The 18,271-nt window shown below is 30.8% G+C and overlaps 1 protein-coding gene across 1 annotated transcript; it reads right to left on the minus strand.

Annotated features, from left to right (window-relative positions):
- Positions 1-11,533: 11,533 nt before the first annotated feature.
- On the minus strand, positions 11,534-12,064 carry LOC125836364 (pectinesterase inhibitor-like). Its single transcript, XM_049515541.1, has one exon. It carries the CDS (start codon positions 12,062-12,064, stop codon positions 11,534-11,536), a length of 531 nt encoding a protein of 176 aa, XP_049371498.1.
- Positions 12,065-18,271: the final 6,207 nt, after the last annotated feature.

Below are 18,271 nucleotides of genomic sequence, written 5' to 3' on the forward strand. Positions count from 1 at the left end.
GGTTCAACATTGTCAAAATCTTTTTTATGGTCCATTCTCATAATAAGACAATGTTCAGTAACAAGAATAAAGGCATTAAGACTTTTTAATGATTTATAAGTTTGATACAGGGTATATTAAATGGTGTATCTACGGAATAACACATTTAGAAATCACCTATGTAAGTGTGAAGTGTAAGTCGCTTTAAGGAGAATCCGGTAAGGCCAGTTCTCTATGCACTTATAAACCGAGACGTGTTCATGGCTGAAGCGAACAAAACAATGAGAACCAAAAACAGTTCAAGGGTTGATTGTGTGACTTATGTTGTCTAGGTATACACCAAAGCTCAACGGTTCAAAAATATCAAATCTACCGATTGACCGAGTATATCCAATATATGTTCACTATGGAAAGTTCAAAGGGAAACTCACTTATCCAGAGGCAATCAATCCTTAATTACGAATCACACAGTTTTTCATGCATATGTTTTAACAATAGTCATTCCCTATTCATGTGGGGGATTGTTGGGTTTTAAAGGTGTGAACAAGAAATGAAGGGTTGTGACTCTCCTGAAGAGTTGTGACTATGCCGAAGGGTTGTGACCTTTATGAAAGGTTGTGTCCTTTCTAAAGGGTTGTGACCGTTTGAAAGGTTATGTCTTTTTCAAAGTGTTGTGACCTTTCTGAATGGTTGTCTTCTTTCCAAAGGGTTGTGACCTTTACCCTTTGTTGGCTATAAATAGAGAGGTTTCCTCTCATTTTTCTGCATTGAATTCTTCCATTCTTTTGCATACATTTCTTACAAAATAAAATCGATCGATTGTGTCTGTGTGTGTGATTCGTTGCTGTCATTTTGAGTTCGTTGAAATTATCGAAGCTTGAGGTACTGCTACTTCTTTAATGGCTAATCTGTTTTATCTTGGGAGGAATTAATTTGCAACCTCGGGTACTTGAGGGGATTAAATTTCTTAAGGACACACAGTGGGTTCTGTGGACTCGGATAATTCTTTGTGTTTTTCTTTTCATCTTTTATTATTTCTGGTTTGCTAATCTGAATACAGGAGATAACATTTATAGGAGGAAAAAAAATTAACATTGTCGGAAACTATAACGAAAAAGGAGAGGGTAGCTTCTAAATTATAAAAAAGAGAGGTATTTTAGAATGATTTAATGAAATCGGTGACTTAAAGTCTACCCTTAAGTAAATGTCTAAAGTATATTGAATAAAATAAGTATTTGTATGTGTTGCATGTGCATCTCGTGTGTCACATGTGCATCATACGTGTATTTTGTGCGTCTCACGTGCATCACGTGTATATTTTGTGTTTCTCATGTGCATCTCGTATCAATTAGCACGTGTATTTACTAAAAACCAAGCGACTCTCATATCAATTACTGTATAATGAATGAATGTTACTAGTTGGGTTCTACTTTACACTTTAGGCATCCATGGCTTATCACGCATTTGTCCTTCTAATCCTCTATATGTTTGTCTGTAATGACAAGGGGATGCCTGACTGCTCTCTAATAAAATTCCGCGGATCCTGTTTTGAGCCTAATATTGTTATTAACCATGCATATGTGGTTATGAACCTGTATTATAAGGCAGACCCACAAACTGTATCATGTTGGTTCAAAAGCGGTGGTTTGATCGCGATCACTGACCAAGTAATTCTTTTTCTTCTTTTTTTTTTAATTAATCTATTTGTTATTATTACTAATCTTTTTCCATTTTCATGTTTTGGGTTTGCATGCGGGCTATGAAAATTGCAAATTTTGAGCATGGTGAATGAGTGGAAGTCGTATGAACGAACCTAGGGCCCCAACTCACGTGCCTGCTTACGCAGTCCCACGAAAACGCAAATATTTCTCTATTCTGAAGTCGTATGAACAAACGGTTTGATGCGTTGGAAACTAGACTCATAGACCTTCGATTCGATAGGTCGTGGGCCCCATAAGTCTTTATAGATTGGGAGAAAACTTCCAATACATTTGACCCAAATTTCAGAGAAATCTTTAAGAAGGAACTTACGATAACTTCCGCCAACTTTTATTTTGCCACTTCCCTAACTTCAAAAGTTGAGATGCAACACTTGAACACTTAAAATAGGACATACCACATCATTCTTAATTTATTACCCATCCTCCTTGTCTTTCCATTGTGATATAAGTAATTTTAGACATTTCGAGAAGTCGAGATGTTACAGTTTGAATCTCAAAATGTCACGTAAATTGACACAAATGAAGTATAATATCACTAAACATTACATCGTATGGGATGTGGATCCAGGCAAGTCCTAACATCATCATTATGCCTTTTTAGGCATTGAATAAAGGGCTCAACTTTCATTACATTTACCGATATGCACTATTGGGGTTATTGAAAAAAGGTGGGCAAATGAGCCTTTAAAAAAGTACTGGAATCAAATTACATTATCAACAAAAAGGCAGAATGGGAATTTAAAGGAAAAATCATGAGGTACCAACTTACGAAGCAAATTGTACCAACAATCAAAACAACCACAAAGCAAAATTAGACTTTAAATAACCAAATTACCCCTGTCTAAGAAGCAGACATGTTGACGAACAATTGCTTCCTAGACTCTTCTGTATATTAGTAATAAAGTAAATTAGTAATTAGTCAACCAAATTTCTTACATCATTTAAAAATATTTTCAGTTGTTAATTATTGTGATTTATAGTATCTTTTACGTAATTTTTAATAATATATATTATTACACTTATTTAAATATATGTGACAATAATAAAATTTCAAGAGTTAATTAATTTTTAAAAAAGTTTAATGTTTTTAAAAAAGTTACACCTCTAATATATTTTGTAGCTAAAATATAGATGAAGTAATTAAATTTCAAAAAGTTAATTGCCACAAAAGAAACGGAGCGAAAAAAATTAAAGGAGAAATCATGAGGAACAAATAAAAGAAGGTAATGGAAATAATTGAGTGGGGCCCATATATTAAAAGACAGTTGGATAGTGAAATGAAAATTGAAGAGAATGTGAAATAGGCAGAAACAAGGGCCCACATTTTCCGGCTGAGATAAAGCAAAAAGGGAAATATGGGTGGGCATTATAGTTTAAGAAAATAAAGAACATTTTATAATTTTGTGATTTTAAATTAAAGTTATGTAAAATGTATAAATTTGTCCTTTTATTTTATGGTCTTAAACATGTCACGTAGAAAGTTAAAATTAAAATGTTACAAAAAAAAGAAAGAGGTCATTCTTTTTTAAACAGACTAAAAATAAAAATAAATCATTCTTTTTGAAACGAAAGAAATATTATTTTTACATAACGTTTTATTAATGACTATATTATCCCTGGCTAGGGAAGCAAGCGTGTTGACGAACAACTGCTTACCTAGCCTCTTATTGTAAATATTGTTGGGTTTAGCAAGGTGTGAATGAGAAATAAAAAGAGAAAATGGAAAGTGGAAGAACCAATGAAAGTGGGGGAACCAATTTTGGAGGGGAAATGAAAAGTCATCATTGCAAAAGTGCAAATGAAAGGTCATTTTTACCATATTGGTAGAAGAAAGGAAATTGTTGTCATTATATTAGGAAACACTTCATTTAGTTCTTAAAGGGTTAAGAAGAAGGTGCCCCCTCGCGCCGTCGTCGTCGCTCGCTCGGCCTCGGCTTCGGCTTGATCGATAATATTTTTGGACAAAATTTATTTAATCAATCTTGTTAAATCATTTCCTTTCTCTTATAAATTAATTCAGAATGTTAATTAAATAACAAAATTAATTTGGCGCAACTGAATTTAATTGAAATTCACGTGTAACGGTAATCCTTCCAAAAAGTCGTTACTTTTCCCAAACGGTAATCCTTCCGAAAAGTTGTTACTTTTCCCAAAGGACACAATGTTCTGGAAAAAACGGGTCTGAACAGATTTTTCTGAACAGACGCGTTCCTTGCTGCAAATGGCTATAAATAAGAGGTTTTTTTCATTTTTTCAAACACTGGAAATTTTTCCTCTCTGCATACATAATCTTACATAAATAAAATAGTCGATCGACTGAATCTGTATGTGCTCTTGTTGATGTTCTTGCGTTCGCTGAAGTTATTGAAGTTTGAGGTACCGCTACTTCTTTAACATGTTAATCCATTTTATTTTGGGAGGAATTAATCTGCAACCTCGGGTACAGTGAGGGGATTAAATTTCTTAAGGAAACACAATGGTTTCTGTGGACTCGGATTAAAAATCATTCTGTCAATTTTATCTTTTTTCTGTTTCTGTATTTTTGACTAACCTGAATACAGGAGATAACAAGCTTAAGAAATTTATATAGTTTCTGTATTTGAGGTTTCTGGAGATTAAAACCTTTGTGGTTTTCTACTATGTTTGAATTTTTAAAATTCATTCGGTTAACGATTAAAAGAACATAAAAACTTTATCGTTAAATCAGAAACAGTCTGTGTAAGGATTTATTCTTTACTGGTAGTATTTCACATACTAAATTGTCTGTCATTTGTGACAGAAAAATGACTAATTCAAGTCAAGTAAATGCTGAAACAGTAAGTGCTGCAACAACATCGGTTGCACACAATCGTTCAAATGCTGCCCTAGCACCGGCTGAGAAACCTGTAAAATTTTCTGGAGTCGACTTCAAGAGATGGCAGCAAAAGATGTTCTTCTATCTGACTACGTTGAGTCTACAGAGGTTCATTAATGAGAACGTTCCTGTTATGTCGGATGAAACTCCGCATGAAGAACGATTCTTGGTAACAGAAGCATGGACACATTCTGATTTTTTGTGTAAAAATTATATTTTGAGTGGCCTGCAGGATGATCTGTACAATGTGTACCGTAATGTGAAAACCTCAAAAGAACTCTGGGATGCTTTAGAAAAGAAGTACAAAACAGAGGATGCCGGAATGAAGAAGTTTATTGTGGCAAAGTTTCTGGACTATAAGATGATAGACAGTAAGACCGTCGTCACCCAAGTTCAAGAATTGCAGGTCACAATCCATGATCTCCTTGGTAAAGGTATAAATTTATTTAATACCTATGTTGGAAATATTAAGTTTATTCTTAATACTCACATAATCTTTAATGTAGGATTAGTTGTGAATGATGCGTTTCAAGTGGCTGTAATTATTGAGAAGTTACCTCAATTGTAGAAGGACTTCAAAAACTACTTGAAACATAAACGCAAGAAGATGACTGTTGAAGATCTCATGGTAAGGCTGAGAATCGAAAAGGATAACAAGGCCGCAGAAAAGAGATCGCGTGGTAATTCAGCAATATCTAGAGTAAATATTGTTGAAGAAGATCCCACAAAATCAAAGAAAAGAAAGAAAGCATCTGGTCCAAAGAGCAATCCTCATAAGAAGAAATTCAATGAAAGCTGCTTCAACTGTGGCAAACGTGGTCATAAGGCTACTGAATGTAGGGGTCCCAAGAAGGACAAGAAGAAGGATCAAGCAAATTTGGCTGAATCCAAAGGAGAGATGGTCGATCTTTGTGCAATGCTTTCAGAATGCAACTTGGTTGAAAATCCAAGAGAATGGTGGATAGATTCTGGTTCCTCATGCCATGTTTGTGCCAACAAAGAATTATTTTCATCATATACTCCAGCACCTACAGACGAGAAGTTGTTTATGGCAAATTCCGTTGTTGCAAAGGTGGAAGGAACTGGCAAGATCCTCCTAAGATGACATAAGGTAAGGTGGTGACTTTGAACAGGGTCTCGTATGTTCCGGAATTGCGAAAGAACCTAGTTTCTATACCAGTTCTGACTAAGAATGGATTCAAATGCGTATTTGTTTTTGATAAAGTTTTAGTAAGTAAGAATGAGATGTATGTAGGAAAAGGTTACCTCACTGAGGGCCTTTTTAAACTCAATGTAATTGCAGTTGATATGAATAAAGATTCTGCTTCTTCTTACTTGCTTGAGTCTAAATGTTTATGGCATGAACGTTTGGGACACGTTAATAACAAAACCTTGCGAAAACTGATTAACTTAAATGTTTTGCCTAAATTTGAGTGCAATAAATCAAAATGTCAAGTTTGCGTTGAATCTAAGTATGTTAAGCATCCTTATAAATTTGTTGCTAGGAGTTCATATCCCTTAGAATTGATTCACACTGACATTTGTGACATGAAGTCAACACCAACACGTGGTGGGAAAAAGTATTTTATAACTTTTATTGATGATTGCACTAAATATTATTATGTCTATTTGTTAAATGGTAAGGATGAAGCAATAGATGCATTTAGGCAATATAAGACTGAAGTTGAAAATCTGTTGGATAGAAAGATCAAAATGATCAAAAGTGATAGAGGTGGAGAATATGAATCTCCATTTGCAGAAATATGTTTGGAAAATGGAATAATCCATCAAACTACTGCTCCTTACTCTCCACAATCTAATGGAATTGTAGAAAGAAAAAACTGAACTTTAAAGGAAATGATGAATACCTTACTTATCAGTTCATGTTTACCACAAAATTTGTGGGGGGATGTTATCCTTACAGCAAATCGAATACTCAATAGAGTGCCTTATACGAAGACACATGTTATTCCATATGAAAAATGGAAAGGTAGAAAACCCAACTTGAAATATTTCAAAGTGTGGGGTGTCTTGCCAAAGTCCAAGTTCCTATACCTAAGAGGGTGAAAATAGGACCTAAGACTGTGGATTGTGTATTCATTGGATATGCCACAAATAGTAAGGCATGTCGATTTTTGGTTCATAAGTCCGAACATTCGGATATTCATGATAATACGGTAATGGAATCAGATAATGCTGAATTTTTTGAACATATCTATCCGTATAAAACTAGACTTGAGTCATCTAGTGGATGGTCTAAACAACCTCGAGAAGAACCAAAAGAGAATAAAACCAATGAAGAGAGTCCAAGGCGCAGTAAACGTCAAAGGACAACTACTTCATTTGGATCTGATTTTGTAACATTCCTTCTTGAAAGTGAGCCTCAAACATTCAAGGAAGCGATGTTGTCTAGCAACTCAACCTCTTGGAAGGAGGCTGTCAATAGTGAGATTGAATCAATCTTAAGCAATCATACCTGGGAGTTGGTTGATCTTCCTCCAGGGAACAAACCTTTGGATTCTAATGGATCTTCAAAAAGAAGATGAAAGATGATGAAACTATTGACAAATATAAAGCAAGACTTGTTGTCAAAGGTTTTAAACAAAAAGAAGGTCTTGATTATTTTGACACATACTCGCCAGTGACTAGGATTACATCAATTCGGATGTTAATTGCCCTAGCTGCAGTATACGGTCTTGAAATCCATCAAATGGATGTGAAAACCGCATTCTTAAATAGAGAGCTGGAGGAAGAAATCTACATGGAACAGCCTGAGGGCTTCGTAGTTCCCGGCAAAGAAAAGAAAGTATGCAAACTTGTTAAGTCACTTTATGGACTAAAACAAGCACCGAAACAATGGCATGCAAAGTTTGATCAAACCATGTTGTCAAATGGATTTAAGATCAATGAGTGTAATAAATGTGTTTACATTAAAGACACTACGGATCAGGAAGTCATTGTATGCCTATATGTGGATGACATGCTGATAATGAGCAAGGACATTGCCAATATAAAAGCTACTAAGCGTATGCTTGCTAGTAAGTTTGATATGAAAGATCTAGGAGTAGCCGATTTAATATTGGCTATAAAGATTCACAAAACTCCTAACGGTATAGCATTGTCTCAATCTCATTATATTCAAAAGGTACTTGAAAAGTTCAAGTATTTGAATTTCAAAAAGGCAAAGACTCCAATTGATGTGAACCTTAATCTTGCTAAGAATAAAGGTGAAAGTCAGTCTCAATATCTGAATGTGCATATGAAATCAAACATTATATTAATATAATGTTATAAAAAACTCATTTCAACAAAAAATATTACTTTTTGATTAAAAAACTATCATAATCATCAAGCATAACACATAAAAAATCACGAATAAAAAATATTTTTTAGGCACAATATAATATCAAAAAGTTCAATAAGTATGATAAATATTAGTCGAAAAAATAATAAATAAGGTATTAAATTATCAACACCTAACATATATTTTGGCTAATTAGAAAAAAAAACTAAAGAATTCTTATTTTTTTTTCAATAACCTTAATCCAATTCTCTAACTTGTGAACCTCTAACGTCAATATTTCTTTTTTGTAGCGGATATTTTCACAAAATATACTAACACATGTATTGTATAATGGCTCTTTTCATCCAAGTCCATCTATTTTTTTCATATATTCTTCAAATGTAGGTGCACTATTTTTTTAATCAATAACTCCAGAGTTGTAATCATCTTCTCATCGATTTCCAATTCATACGAATAAGTCTTTTTTCTTCCCCAAAATATTTTTTTCTAGCTGAAACTGAAGATTGGGATGGAGAATTACTAGGAGCTTCATTACTTTTGTCACTAACTAGTTCAACAACAATAATACTATAAAACCTCATTAAATTAATACACGGTTAATTAATAATCTCTCTAAGATAATAATTCCTCCAGTCCCGACTTGGGACAGTGGAAAAAATCACTCACTTCAATAAGATAATAAGATAATATATTTTCAGAAGCCCTCTATATAAATATATGGTCTCATTAGTATTATAAATTAATAATTATTTAAAAGTAAAAAATATCTAAGAAAATTTAGTGAAATATGATTCTATTATGTGCTTTTTTTGTTAAAATTTAAATCTAGTTGAGACTCATATCTATATTTTCTTATTACATCCAAAAGTTTCGGTGTTGTCTTTTCTAATTGCACCATAAAATTGTGAAGAGTTCTAGATGCAAGTTTTTCCTTACGCGTAACTAGTTCCAAAGGTATTGTAGCATCTTTAACTTTATCATCAACATTGTTTTTTCAATGATATCCACAATTTGAGCTAAGTTTTGGACCTCTGAGCATGTATCATTTTCACCCATCCGATAGGTTATTAATGTCCATTTTTTTGAGGTAACCGAGATCATTAATCATGACCTCAAGTTCATGAATGACGTTTTCACAAGTAGATTCTTTCAAATTCTTTAGATTTCATCCCTGGACATTTTTTTGGTGTCGAAACACTTTTTAAATTAATAAATATTAATTTATCGATTAAATAATACCTCTACAAAATAATAATATTTTATGGTCCCGCCTATATTAATTTAGATTGGTTTTACTGTATATTAGTGTTATCTACCAAGCAAGTTTGATGATCAAAGAGTCTTAATAAAATTATTAGCCTAAGACAAAATTATAATAAGAGACCTCAAAAATGTATACATAGTTATTATTTTTAATTATTAATAGTATTTTTTTTTTCACTCAAAAACCTTGATGAACATCAATACACTAAAAATATTATTGCAACAAGTGTTCTTGACAAACATCAATACACCCTAAGAAAATTATTAATATAAAAAAATACTTGTAAAGATTATGAAAACTTACCAGTCCAAGAGGAAAAAATTGGTGTTTGATTGAGAAAAGAGAGGAAGAAAGTTTGTAATTGTGAGAGAAAAAGTCATGCAAAGATGGAGAGAGCCAATACAATATTATTTTATAACTTATTAAATAAGTCTGAATGGTGTTAAGACTCTCCTCCTGCAGATCTGATCCGTTCAGACCTTTTTCAGTCCATTAAGAGGTTTTTTGAAAAAATATTCAAATGAACTTAATGGGCTGAATCATATTCAAACCTAAAAACCAAACACACTTAAAGGGCTGAATCTGAATGATTAAGATCCAGACCTCCATTAATTGCAAACAAATGAGGCCTTCCTGTCAATTAAGTGAGATTATCAACCTTAATGATATCAATATAATATTTGATAATAATTTAGTATTAGTTAAGCGAAATTACTTGGGTATATAATGTAATTATGTAATAGGGTATCAACGTAAAGGGGTATCTGTTTGTAATTTTGTGGCGCTATAGTTATATATAGTACTGATAAAATAAACTCATATTTTGTGGAATATAACTCCTTCCTTTTTGAAAATTCAGGTCATAATGTTTGAGATTTTTATTTTAAACTTTATGGGTGAAAAGTTTCTCATAAAATTCTCCTAAAAAATTTAAATGATAATTTTAATAAATACAGATCAATGTATACAAATCCTGATTTGAAATAATGTATACAGGTTTGTTGGGTGAATATGAACCAATTGATATAGGAAGATAAAAACAGATCATGAATGTATGCATACTGCAATTACTATATACATAATTTATATTAATCTCTTTTTGTATACATTATATATTAAAATCATGATTATTGTTAATATTCATATATTTATAAACAAAATTTAGTTTATGTATACATACCTCAGTGTTATTATACACATGAACTAAATTTACATGTCAATTTTTATGAATATAATTTTATGTATACATATACATATTAATTTTTTTGTGTATACATTATGTAATTACGACTATAATTATTTTTAATATTCTTGTGTATACAAATAAATATAATTTATGTATACATATGCAGTTTCTAATGTAAATCATCTTTTTAGAAAAAAAAAATTATTTGACTAACTATTACTAACTAGTACTTCCTCCGTCCCATTTTCTATTTCATTCCTTTCTATAAATAGTTGGTTCATCCATAATACTTGTCATTTCATAAAATCATTGTATAAATTATCATATTCTTCCTTTATTTACCCTTGTCAGTCATTAACCTTGAAAATCTACATTTGACCAACTTAGAAAAGCTAAGTAAATGATTCATGTTCATTGGTTAAATTAATTAGTCAAAATAAATTAATTTATATTAATTGATTGAAAACTTGAGTTCCAAAAAAAATAAATTAGGGTAGAAGGGTAAAGTTACATCATTTTTTAATGCAAGTGCAAAGTAAAAATGTGACATATAAAATGGGACCGAGGAAGTAATTACCTAGCAATTAATACACGTTAATTCAGGATTGAAAATATATTTGAATGCCTTAAAAGCAGGCAAAATCTCTTTAATGAGTTAACTAAAAGATAAACAATAATCCTTTAATGAAAGTGGGTGTAGCCTTTTTTTAATAGGTTAATTAAGAATATTTTTATCAATCCTTAAAATAGCAGCAGTTCTTTAATAGGTTAATTAGGGACAATGTGCTAATTAAATTAACTAAGTAGCGTCAGTTGGTTAAAAAAATCAACCCCTAAAATTATGCATCATTCTGACTACTTAGTGCCAATTATGTTTAGGCTATATTTTGCCAAATATTTTAAAGTTATTTTGTGTTAATTTATGTTAAATGTTATATATTCATGTCAATTCCTTTGTCAACTAGTTCTTTTATATAAACCAACTCATTTACACTGAGCCCACCCTCTAAAAGTATATGGAAAGACATGATTTTCTCTTAACAAGAAATACCAATCATTTTTATCTTTGAACTAATATCACTAGACATAATGTCTAAGGGGCGTTATTAAATAAGTATAAGTGCTTGAACTAAATTTAAAAAGGGAAACATAACTTTATGATTTTAAAACTTTTATATTTCAGGTTGATAACAATGTCTTGTATAAATCTCTAAATTCTTATACATCAACCTTTCAGTAGCTTGTTAATGACCAAAATAATATCAATAAGTTCTCGAAGGTTTTCATTAGCAACTTTAAGCTGGATCGGTTCAACAGGCGGTTCTGAAAAATTAGCATCACACTTAGAAGGATCACTTAGAGCAGCGGAAGCATGCGTATTCAAAACTTCATAATCTTTAGACTTTAATAAGTCTGGCAAATATCCAAGATTAGCAATAGCGTCATTATAATTTTCCCAACACAAAGAATATCGCGTCTTTAATGTTGAATTTGTCTCCTTATTAAATAACATTGCAACAAGATTACGCACGTATTGTGTGTTCTTTTGTGACAAGTCTATTGCAATCGTCATAAGATCTTTAAGATTTGAATCTTTGGATCGAGGATCCTCTCTTAAAACGGATAAGCATACATCATTTTTTTGTGTTTTTGAGCAGATATCGTCTATCAGATCGGCTTTTACGCTTGTTAATGTGACGGAGATTAAAAGTAGAGAAACTATCAGAAATGGAGCAGAGCTATGTGAGAGTGTCATTCTGAATGATAAAATGTTTTTATTTTCTAAGTTGAGTTGTGATGAGCGCTTTATATAGCTGTGTTTTTAATTGATGTGCCTATTGAGATAACTATGTAATTAAAGCGAGGGTGACTTTGTGGAAAAAAACAATTATATAATCTACTTATATTTAATTTTTTCTAGATTTTGTTGACTTCTTGTTTCACAGTAGATTGACAATAAGTTAATATTGTAATTAAATAGCAAATTTGAGTCATCTCCATAGTAGATATTAATAAGGGCAAGTTTCAATTATATACGAAAAAATAAGAAGTTTATAAAAGAAAGTAGCCCATTTTCTCTTTACAGAAATATAGCCCAAAAGGTTCATGGACTCAACAGACCTCGGCCCAAAGTCATTAGTCCATTATTGCTTCTTCATTTTTTTCAACGTTAACTTTTGAAAAAAAATTCAAAATGTCACTATTTTAGCATTTAATAGGACCCCTTAGCCATATTTTCAACATTTATTAAAAATGTCAATGTTTTTTTTGTTATAAAGCTGATTATGTATTTTTTCATTTGTTTAATTTTAAAGAATACAATTAGTTAATAACATAAAGGAGAAAATCATGGGAAACAATATTTTAAAAACTTTTAAACTGAGATTTAAATAGAGAGATATTGAGATACATTGTGAGGACAGAAATACAAAACTTTTGATGGCATACTATTTGAATGAATCAAATAAAAAAGAAACACAAACAAAAATTATGTTGTATTCCATATAATCAGTTAGAAATATACTATTATGAACTACTAACTTTGTATCCACTGTCGAGGTTGAATACAATTTGATGACAAAAATACAAAACTAGTAGACATACAATTAGAATAAATACAAAATAAGAAGCACTATAACAAAAAAAACTGCAGTATTTCACATAATCCCCAAAAAATAATATTATGTACAAAAGTTGTATCTAAACAAAAATTTTGTTGTATATATTCCACACAATCAGCTGCAAAGATACTATTATGAACTAGAAACTTTGTATCCACTTCCGAGGATGAATATAATTTGATGACATAAATACAAAACTAACGGGCATACAAATATAAGAAATACATAAATATGTGGTATTCCACAGAATTCCAACAAAATGATATTATGAACTACAAAAGTTGTATCCAATTCATAGTATGAAAATAAAATGATGATAAAATTACAAAACTTGATGGCATACAGTTAGAATGAACACAAAACTTATGTATAAAAACCAATGAAAAATGATAGATACACTATAGTTTAGTTATGAGGTGTATCCAAGCATAAGTAATTTTTTTTATAAAAGGGAATACATATTATATTCCCAAATTATTTAAATTTGAAACGGAACAAGCGAATACATATGCACATAAAGCAATTTTATCTTCATGAAGTTGTTCATCCACCATTTGATCTTCATCAGCCTTTTCGACTTCATCACTGGTAGACGAAGTGCATGTCGATTCCTTTTTCTTTTCATTGTTTGTGTCCTTGCTCTTGATGATGTTTATATTCTGTAATTGAGGAATGTTTTGCATGCAATAGAGTCATGTAGATGCTTAGATATGCTCTCTTCTGCTATTCTATCCGTCGATTCTACTTTATCAACTTGTCCTTGAGTGATACAAAGATCAAAAGATGGAAAATCGCTAAAAAAAATTGATCACAACATGAAATACATCTTGTAGTCCTCTAGTCTTTGTCCATTTTAGCAAATTAATGAAGTTTTATTACTTATTTCTCATAGTATCTTTAAGGGGTCGTTTGGTTTGAATATGAGTTATGATGGGATAAGTTATGTTGGGATAAGTTATGTTGGGATTAGTTATGATGGGATAAGTTGTCCTGGGATTATTTCTTATTGAGTGTTTGGTTTGTTATATTCAAAATAATATATATTGATAAATTTTAAGAACAAGTTGTTTGTTTACAAAATTACCCTTCACTTTATTTAAACTTTTTAAATTTTTCTTTGTGAGCTTTAGTTATTCATTTTTTAAAATAAAACTTTTATTTTTTTTAACTTAAATATTTTTGTTTATGTATTCCCATGATAAGTACCATGTGTATTTAAAAATATAACTTTTTTCTTATTTAGCTTAAAAATAGAACTTTCCTCTTAAGTTTATTAAAGAGAAGAAAATTTATGAGAAATCAAAATAAAATAAACATAAGAATTAGTCAAATAAATTCATAAATAAAAATTATATTTATATAGTATAATTTTTTAATAGAAAAATATGTATAATTATCATAAAAATAAGGAGTAGTAAATATTATTATACATGGTATTAAAAAAAATGTAAATATACATAAATGTAAAAAATGATATATAAAAAGGATTTAAAGGGACATATTTGTCATTTACCTATTCTATCTCGGGATAAGTTATCCCGGGATTACTATACCACCCATGGGGAGGGATAACTTATCCCGGTACTAATTATTAATCCCGGGATAAGTTATCCCGGACTTGCCAACCAAACAACATAATTTTTTTTTTATCCCATCACTATTTCCTTATCCCATCACTATTATTTCTAATCCCTCACACCAAACGAGCCCTAAATATTAAATAGTTATATAAAGTGAGTAATAGTCAAAGTATTGTAACATCATTAATAAGGTTAATTTAGTAAAATGCATCTCTAGCTACAGTTTTTTAAGGAGGAAAAAATGATGCAACATGACAACTCATAGACTAAATTGAGAATAAATTACCTACTTTTAGTTTATTGGTAAAAAAAAAAATATTTTTTTTAATATATATTTGACATCCAAAAGCCACATATTTTGAAAAGCTTTAAAAAAATCTGATTTTTCTCTCACCCATTTCCTATTCTATTATTTTATTGTTCCAATTTTTTTTCTCTCCTTGTTAATTATTTGAAACCGTTTTCTTCCCTTTCTTGTCTCTTTTTTTTTCTCTTTTTAAATATCTCCATATTTTCTTTTTATTTTTCTCTCCTTAATTTTCTTTTCTGCTCCTTAATTTGCTCTATTTAATTATGCAAGATATAATTGTATATTTATCCATTATTCTCTCATAAATTTCTCTTTCATATATACTCTTGAGTGTTTTCTTGCTCAAATCATTAGAAAAAATCGTGATTTTAGGAATTGAAGTTTTTCAACTTTTCTGGGCAATAGTTTTGATTCTAGATTTTAATTTTTTGGTATAAATTTTATGAGTAAGAAAGGTTCACATAAATTTTTTTGTAAAAAAATCGGTATGATGATCTCGATTTTTTTAATCTCCACCAACAACTTCAAATTCTACCCATGTAAATACACTTCGATCAGTGTATGCCAATCTCGATTTAAACAAATATATACACATTTGTTAGGTAAATATGAACTGATGAATACAAAAATAAATACGAACTAATGTATACATACTGTAGTTACAGTATACATAAATGTATACAACTTTTAAATAAATGAATTCAAAATAGTTTCATGTATACATAATCGATAATGTAAATATAAAATTATAATAAATTCATAAATATTCTTTGAATGAAAGATTATGCATATAAATAGAGCTAATTGAATTCGTTAGTTAACTAAACTTATTATACACACTATTTATTTTACAAGATACATAATGTATACATAACAATTTTTTCAGAATAATTAATACCTTGACACAATCTCATTTTCCTTGACATAATTGAACACGTCTTGTAGATCTTATAATATTTCAATGTCTACACAAATCTCCTCTGCTGCAAGGTTTGTCGAACTGGGACTCTAGAAGGTGTGCTCAGTTTCGATTCGAATCCTTAGAGGCTACTCAACCCTAAACTCTAGTTTATGTCTATATAAAGGGTACTATAATCCCTTGAAAAGGCATCTCAAAAATTCCATAAAGAGATCGAAATCTCGAATATTCCGCAAATCGATGGAATATTCATATAGAGGTCTAACCTAAATCATCCTAGTTCGAGAAATACGCCACTAACGGTCTGGAATCATGGATAATTCTTAGGAGAGTAGAATCAAGTGAGAAATATAATTGTACCCGCAATCTTTATCAATAAAGTTATGTTTCTTCTTATTTTATTTTAATTGCAATTTATTTTGTATCACTTTCAAATTTGTTGCAAACAAATGATTCTAGTAAATATATATAATTATGAGGTTACTAGGACTAGAAACACGGGAGCACAAGGAATTTTACAATATCTTAAACCACTACACTAAACTTTTAGCTTGAAAATTTGACCTTTATATAGGATGTAATTTTCCGGAAGGATTGGTCCGCCCCTCTGCACTTCCATCTTAAGTGACTTGAGGTATCTGAGAGCTTCATCAAGAACGGTGACGGTATTAATCCTGCTGGCACCAAAGAAGCAATAAACTGGACTAGAAATGTGTTTTCCACTTGGGAAGTTTTCAATTAGTTGTAGTAAAAAAGCACTGACAATTCCAATCAACAGTAATGCTTAATGAAGTCATTCTGATTTTGTATACACTGAAAGAGAACCAACAAATCCCAACTTCCACAGGCTTTTCTGAATAAGAGCAAGCAATCCCAACCTCCCCATCATGACGATGTAAGTAACTTTTTCAGGACGGTTTAATGGAATTGGTGGCTTAAAGTTTATCCTTTAAGTAAATGTCTAAAGTATATTGAATAAAATAAGTATTTGTATATGTTGCACGTGCATCTCGTGTCAATTAGCACATGTATATACTAGAAACCAAACGACTCTCATATCAATTACCGTATATATGATGAATGAATGTTACTAGTTGGGTTCTACTTTACACTTTAGGCATCCATGGCTTATCACTCAGTTGAAGGATAATATCTGCTTCAATTTGTATGATAAGAGAATGTTTGGTTGCTCCTTAATTAGCCCTAATACTGCCATTAACCATGCCTTTGATGTTATGAACATGTATTATAAGTCAAATCCATAACCCATCACTTGTTGGTTCAGAAATAGTGCTCTGGTGACCATCACTGATCCTGGTAATTATAATAACTTCTCTTTTTTTCAATTACTACTAGAGAGTTTTTATTAATTTTTTTCTTTTCAAATTTTGGATTGCAGAAAAAAAATTATTAAATTGAAAAAAAAAAAATAGGAGTTGTTTCTATGTAATCTATATGTGAGTCGTGAAATTGGCTCTTAACGATAAGCTACCTACATTAGTTACACCATTGTGAGGTAAAATGCAGGATGCTCTGTGCATCAAACTGTCATTTTCCAAGGTTTAGTAAAAAAAAAACCTTAAACCAAAACAGTTCGCTTAAAGAAGAATGAAAATAAAGAAACATTCATGTAGAGGACCACCATATGTAAAGTTACGAAATCGTCATAAAATTCTATTTCATGATTCCTGTTGTATCTCACTATTGCTTCTCCCTTTATAACTAATTGCTCATCAAGTTTCCCTTGACAGCTTTTTATGTTTGCTGTTATAATTGCTGGATTTTGCTTGCGTTTTTTTGCCGTCTATACAGCATCAGTCAAACGATGAGATGTTCAAGTGTTAAAATTATTATCCTTCATTGAATCAAATATACTTTTAATTTCAAAATGTGCTTGTTTGGCAATAGTTTTGGATCCAGGATTGAATATGTTGTCAAGCAAAATAAGTATAGGTGATATCATATATTACACCTTAATGGTACTCTTGTTGTTTTCCACTGCTCAATATAGTTTCCAAATGCTAAAGAAACTTCATTTCCCTCTTTTGTCAAATTTAATTTGTTTTATATAATACCGGATAAGATAGAGCCTATATGGAATGACATGAGCAACCTAATTTTTTTAATCTTTGAATGTGTGCACAACAACTCCAAAACTTACCATCTGAATTTCTTGGAGTGCTTCATATTTTCATTTTACAATACTTTTTGTATTTATAAACATCTGATTCAATTGAATATACAGACTTTTCGGATTGTTGAGACATGGCTATCAAATTTCAAAAATCAAAATGTAAAGTATTAAAAAGTAGAAGATGAATGAGAAAAAATCAAACCGAAAACCGAACCAAACCGCAAATCGAGAAAAAAAAAACCCGACTAGTGGTTGGTTTGACTTGGTTTGATATTAGAAAAAAAAACCCAACTATATTTGGGTTGGTTTGGTTTTAATTAAAAAAAAACAACTCGACATTATATATATAATTTTAAAATTTTATTTCATACATAAAAATATTTACTTTGATATAATTTT

The sequence above is a fragment of the Solanum verrucosum genome, unplaced genomic scaffold (genome assembly GCF_900185275.1).
Source record: "Solanum verrucosum unplaced genomic scaffold, falcon-dt-bn FXZP01000278.1, whole genome shotgun sequence".
Lineage (NCBI taxonomy): Eukaryota > Viridiplantae > Streptophyta > Magnoliopsida > Solanales > Solanaceae > Solanum > Solanum verrucosum.